The sequence below is a fragment of the Pediculus humanus genome, genomic scaffold, assembly GCF_000006295.1.
Source record: "Pediculus humanus corporis 1103172107708 genomic scaffold, whole genome shotgun sequence".
Lineage (NCBI taxonomy): Eukaryota > Metazoa > Arthropoda > Insecta > Psocodea > Pediculidae > Pediculus > Pediculus humanus.
This window is the reverse complement of record NW_002987312.1, coordinates 7,184-13,658: the sequence shown is the minus strand read 5'-3', so window position 1 is coordinate 13,658 and position 6,475 is coordinate 7,184. Positions and strand designations below refer to the sequence as shown.

General features: G+C 22.1%; 1 protein-coding gene across 1 annotated transcript; it reads right to left on the bottom strand.

Annotated features, from left to right (window-relative positions):
• Positions 1–3,142: 3,142 nt before the first annotated feature.
• Phum_PHUM308180 (U2 small nuclear ribonucleoprotein A', putative) lies at positions 3,143–4,726 on the bottom strand (the record flags this gene model as incomplete). Its single annotated transcript, XM_002427232.1, has 6 exons — positions 3,143–3,147; positions 3,266–3,370; positions 3,544–3,658; positions 4,087–4,315; positions 4,411–4,558; positions 4,645–4,726. 6 exons carry the CDS (start codon positions 4,724–4,726, stop codon positions 3,143–3,145), a joined length of 684 nt encoding a protein of 227 aa, XP_002427277.1.
• Between the last annotated feature and the right edge of the window lie 1,749 nt (positions 4,727–6,475).

The following is a 6,475-nucleotide window of genomic DNA, read 5'->3' as shown; positions in this document are numbered from 1 at the left end:
AATTTTCTTTATTATCATTCGAACCTCTGAAGCTTTATAGTATTTAATATCATATACGTATCTATACTTTTTTTTAATTATTATTATTATTATTATTATTATTATTATTATTATTATTATTATTATTATTATTATTACTATTAACATTGACAATCCTATTTTTAATTTTATATTTGTGCCAGGTTTTTATTTAAAGTACCTTATACCTTAAAAAAAAAGGTATTAAATTAAATCGAGAAAAAAAAAATTGACTGAACGAATTTATTTACTATTTTAATTATTATTATTATTATTATTTAACAAATCGCCGTAAGATAACAAATAATTTATTTATTTATTTATTTATTTATATTTATATATAAAATAACGTTTAATCAGAAATCGCGTAAGCCGCGTTTTGAATCCCGAAAAAAAAAAAAAAAATGGAGAAATATTACCGCCAAACAACAATTGAATCCCGTTTTAAAAAAATTTACAAAAAAACAAAAACAAAATGTCGGTGGTTATTTTAAAATGACGTAACGATTAAGTAATTTTTAAGTAATTTTTAAGTAATGTTTACGAAACCGTATTTATGAATGAATGATTGAATGAATGAATGGAATTAGTGGATGAGAGAAAAACGTGACAGAGTTTTTCCTTCCGACTCTAGTTATTTTTTTATTACTTAAAATTTTTTTGTTTGTTTGTTTGTTTGTTACGAAACTTTAATCGTTTGTTGTTGTCGTTGTTGGTTGTTTTAAAAAAAAAAAAAAAAATGGTTTAATAACAACGACGACGACAACAACAACAACAACAAAATTAAAGAGAAAAGTTAAACTTGGAAACGTAAACCGCGTATTTATTTGTATTTACGCTCCCCACCCCACATCCCCCATCCCCCCGAAAAAAAGAAAGGGTGAAAGGGTTAAAGGGTTTTTTTTAAAATCCTTTTTTTTTTAAAAAAAAAAAAAAAAAACAAAAAAACAAAAAAACAAATATCGAAGCCATACATTGAAAGAAAGAAAGAAAGAAAAAAATTAATGTAAATAATTATTAAGGTACATTATTGAGAGTTCCTTATTATTATCATTATCATTTAAGGAAATAAAATTTTTTTCTTATTTTTTTTCTAATGCGTTAAAGTTTGGTTAGTAAAAAAAAAAAAAAAAGAAAAAAAAGTTTTGTTGAATTATTAACGACTGATATAAATTTAAATTTAAATTATATATTATATTATACGTGACGTCATATTATTATTATTATTATTATTATTATTATTATTATTATTATTATTATTATTATTATTATTACTATTTGAATAAAATCCACGTTTTTGTCTTCCCAAAAAATTGCGTAAATTTTCTTTTTTTTTTTTTTTAAATCGAATCCCGTTGTTTAATTAATTATGGGGAATCCCCTGCGTGCGTGGAGGGGAGGGGGGAGGGGCAAAACGTCACGTACAAAAAAAAAGACGAATTATAAACAATTTCATTAATGATAATCGATAATCGATAATCGTAATTTTGTTTTTTTAAATATCGACATCGATAAAAATCGAACGAGTAAAAAAAAAAAAAAAAAAAAAAAAAGTTTAAATTTAATTAAAGCGCATTTTTTTTCGGTATCACGTTAATAAATTAATAAATAAATAACCGTTAATATTATTATTATTATTATTAAAATAAATTTCAAGTTTAAGGAACTTGACAATCGAATTCTAAATTTTCTTTTTTTTTTTTTTTTTTTTTTTTTTAAAAAAAATTCCAAAGCGCGAAAAAAAAATTTTTTTTTTTTCATCGACATATCATGAACGTATTAGGACCAGATAATGATAAACTCGTGCTTTAATTACAGGTTTCCCCCTTCCCCCCCTCTATAATAATCGCGTGCGGTGAATACGAGTGTACACGTGTGTGAGTGTGCGCGTGCACGTGCAACTAGTATATAACCCGATGTTGAACGATTCGACACGTGTGTGTGTGTGCGTGCGTGCGTGTCACGTTTTAATTATTTTTAAATATTTTACCGCTTTTTTTTTTTTAAATTGTTGTTTGTTAAATTTAAATTTAAATTTAAATTTAATTCTATTAAATTTTACCTGTTGATAATAATAATAATAATAATAATAATACTAGCATTTTTTAATAAAGCACGTAAACCCGTAATAGTATTTAATATTGTGCCAAAATAAAATAAAATAATAATAATAATAAAAAAAAAAAAACCCTGAAATAAAATTATTATTATCATTGTGTAAAAAATAAATAAATAAATAAATAATAATAATAATAATAATCGTTTTGTAAATATGAAAAAATTTATTAAGTAGTAGAGAGAGAGAGAGAGAGAGAGAGAGAGTACTTATTTTTTTTCTTCTTCTTCTTCTCTTAATAGTAATCATATTGTTCTTAATTATTATTATTATTATTATTATTATTGGTTATTCCCACCGGTTAAAAAAAAAAAAGAAAAAGAATTTTAATAAAATATCCTCAGTAAATATTTTTTTTTTTTTAGTATTTAAATTAATTAAAATAAAAATATAAAATTAAAAAAATGGATCTCATAAACATGAGCTTTATATATATATATAAAAAAAACATGAAATGCTTGTTATTATTATTATTAATATTAAATGTAAAATGAATTAATATATATATATATATAAATGTAAATATGGATTCAAATACTAAGAAATAAAGTTTTAAAAAATTTGATATTTTTGAAATTAATATTATTATTATTAATATTATTTATCATGTAAATGAATGAAAATAAATAAATAAATAAATACCTCCTTTTTCAATTGTTCGTTAATATATACATATATATATACATAAATTTATGTGAATAATTGATTATTTATTGATTGATTGATTGATTATTATCCAATTATTTTTTAAGAGATAATTATTATTATTATTTGACTAATTATAACGATTATTATTTTAATTGTACTTTTTATTAATATTATTATTATTATTATTAAAAAAATAATATTATTTTTCGAGTGTGGATATTTTTTATCTTTGTTTTCTTTTTCTTTTTCTTTTTTTTGTTTGGCCCCCCCCCCCCTTTATTTTTGTAATATAAATGTTAAAATAATAAAATTGTTTATATTAACTTGATTTTTTTTTTGTCGCTATTAAATTTAATAATACTAACCTTGTTTTCGAATTAAAAAAAAAAAAAGCGACTAACAAAGCATGCAAAGTCCAACATTTAAAAAAAAAAATAATAATGAAAAAAATATATTTACTCTGATCGTCCATGTGATTTTTACCAACGCTCGAGTGTTGTAAAAGTCTATTGAGCCTTTCGACTTCTTCCAATGTTGTCGCTTTCGAAACGGCTTCTCTAATTTTCCAAAGTTCTTCTTGTGTTGGACCTACAACATAATACAAAAAAAAATTTTGTAAGAAACATAATAGAGTTTTATTTTTATTTTACTAATCGAGAAGAGACAAAATTCATTCGTCGATATTAATTTTTATCAATTAATTTAAATAAATAATAATAATAACTTTTAGCAATACTAATAACATAATAGTAATCATTTACCTGTTTTAGGGGCTGGTAACCCTGCTCCTGGGACAAATGTTTTTGCTTTTGAAATTTCCTTCTGTAATTCTTTGCCCTTTTTACTTTTAAAAAGATTAATCGCTTCTTCTCTTTCCTATTGAAAATAAACCATACATGTGTTTATTTATTAAAAACTAATTTTAAAATTATCATCATTAACCTAATTAAAACTTATAATAATGTTTTTTTAATGAAAATTTATTAACGCGACAAATTTTATCGTAATAATGTGTAAAACAATGTGTACCCTTGACATGCCATATTTTTAAACATTTTAAAATGTCTTTGAGAGATTCTAAAAGCAAACAATATACCTTTTAAATGTGCATTACTTTAATATGAGTTACAGGTAGGGTTAGGTACAGGTATTATTTAGGTAGCATTAGGCTAAAAACTAAAAGCATTAATCTATTTTTATTACCATTTTTGAATATCGCTAATATTTATAGATAAGTAAACAACATTTAGGCGTATCAAGTGAAACATTTATTTAAATTACTAAAATAAAAAAAAAAAAATTACCTTCAATTTAATTTTGTTAAAATCCAAAACCTTAAGTTGTGGTAATTTATATGCAATATATTGCCTATAATGTGATTTACTTTGTACTGGATTATATAATAAACTAAGATAACGTAAGTTGGGCAATTTAGCGAGTACATCAATATCGCTTAATTCTTGTATAAGATTTCCAGTAAGAATTATACTTTCTAAATTTGGCAAACTTTCTTCTAACCCTTCAGCTATCCTACTGAAAATTTAAACAAAAAAGAAACTTTAGTTTTTTTTTTTTTTTAAATTTTAAATAAAATTTTCAAGTTAAAAAAAAACTTATAAATAACCTACACTATTCTATTATTATTTAAAAGAAGGTGTTTCAAACGCTTTAATAGCGGGAATCCGCCTAATTTATGTATGTCGTTGTCTGAAAAATCTATTGTATCAAATTGATCTAATGTGGCGCCTAAATTTTCAATAACTGGAATCTTAAAACCTAAAACAACATTATTTATTTGTAAGATTGAGAAATCAAAAATGTATCTATTAATTTTTATCGTTAATATTAAATGAAAAACAAACCTCTTAAATCTAATTCTCGATCTTTCACGGGATTTGTAAACTGCATACTTCTTTGTATCAAATCGGGAGTAAGTTTTACCATATTTAAAAACTTTTAATTACGGATTGTATTATTGTAAAAAAAAAAAATTAAATAATTATGTTTAAAACTGATAAACACGAGATTTTCGCGTCAAAATGAATAAACGTTTTATAACAATTTCCTTTGAATTATAAACAGTTATGAAAGGAAACTTAACCTTTAATGTCTCGGATGTGAGCCTTTTTTCCCATAATGTTTATGTTTTCTAATGACACTAAATTTTACTATTAAAGTTTCTGTTTAATTTTTTAATTATTTAATTTTTTACAACTTGAAACTTCCTTTATAATTTAATAACATGAACTACTTTAAGGCTTTTGATAAAAAAAAAAAAAAAAAAACTAATAAATCCAGGTTTTGATTTTAAAAAATTTCCTTTTATTTAAATAAACAAAGAAGAACAAATAATAATAATAATTGTTCCTAAAATCATATCTGTAAAATAAAATTATTCTATTATATCATTAAAATCTGAAATTAAAACCTGAAAAAAAAAAAATGATTTATTTTTAATTAATCTTATTTGTTTAAATTATTAATAGTACTAATACTTTACCATTACCTGTAATTTTACCTGTTGCGATAAATTTTTTCTGTTAATTATTTAAATATTATTTGTAATAATAATTATTTTTTAAAACTTACGAGTAACACAGAACCGTAATTTGTTAAAAATTATGACTGTCTTCTGCTTCAAAACTTTTACAGATCTACAAATTAATTATGATGTCAGCTACAATTCCAATTTCATATTTTGTCAAGAAGTTGATTCCTTCATTTATTCATTTTTTTTTTTTTTTTTTTTTTTTTTTTTAAATTCTTGTCAGATAATATTCACTTTCATATACTTCAATTTTTATAAACTTTGATAGCACTAATTTCAACATTTACTCAGGTTCATAGGGATTTTAAGTTAGTCCCTTAACACATAAGAGCTAGTCACTTAACCCCAAAAAAAAAAAAAAATAAAAAATAAAATGAAAAAAAAAAAAAGAAAAAAAAAAAACTAAAAAAAGGCACTATGGTTAAATATAATGAATGTTAAAAGCACTTTTCACAAAAAAAAAAATTAAAAAAAAAACAGGTGGTGCAGTCACAGGTTAAGGCAAACACACTTGTAACTGTAAAACCTACACTATACTCATAATAATAATAATAATAAAAAAAGCCTTTCGAATTCAATTATCACATAATTAATAAATGCAATTAAACATGCACTGATTTTTTTTTTTTTTTTAAAATTTATATATGCATATGTTTATTTAGGGATTTTTTTTTTTTTAATTAAGCTTAAATACTTTTAAAAATAATAAAAGGCCAGAAATCTTAAAAAAAAAAAAAAAAAACTGCTATGCATCCTGTATGAAGGATTGAATAAATAAAACATCCTACAAGTGAAAGAATTTATTTCACAACACACTGAATATACACTATCACTTAACACTAGGTACACTAACATATAGTGTCGCATCATTAACTTTAAAAAAATTCAAACCACATTGAAAAGTTTGAAAAAAATTAAAGCTTATTGACTAAAGATATTCACCAAAAAGAATTAATAATAATAATAATAATAATAATCAATTTGTTCAAATTATTCATAACCATTTAAAAAAAAAAAAAAAAAAAAAAACCCCCCCTCACATTTCACTAAGGTCACATTTTTAAGAGAAAAAAAAAAAAAAAAAAAAAAGTTACAATTTTTTAAAAAAACCCATCACCCTCTTTATCATTATTGAATATCATTAA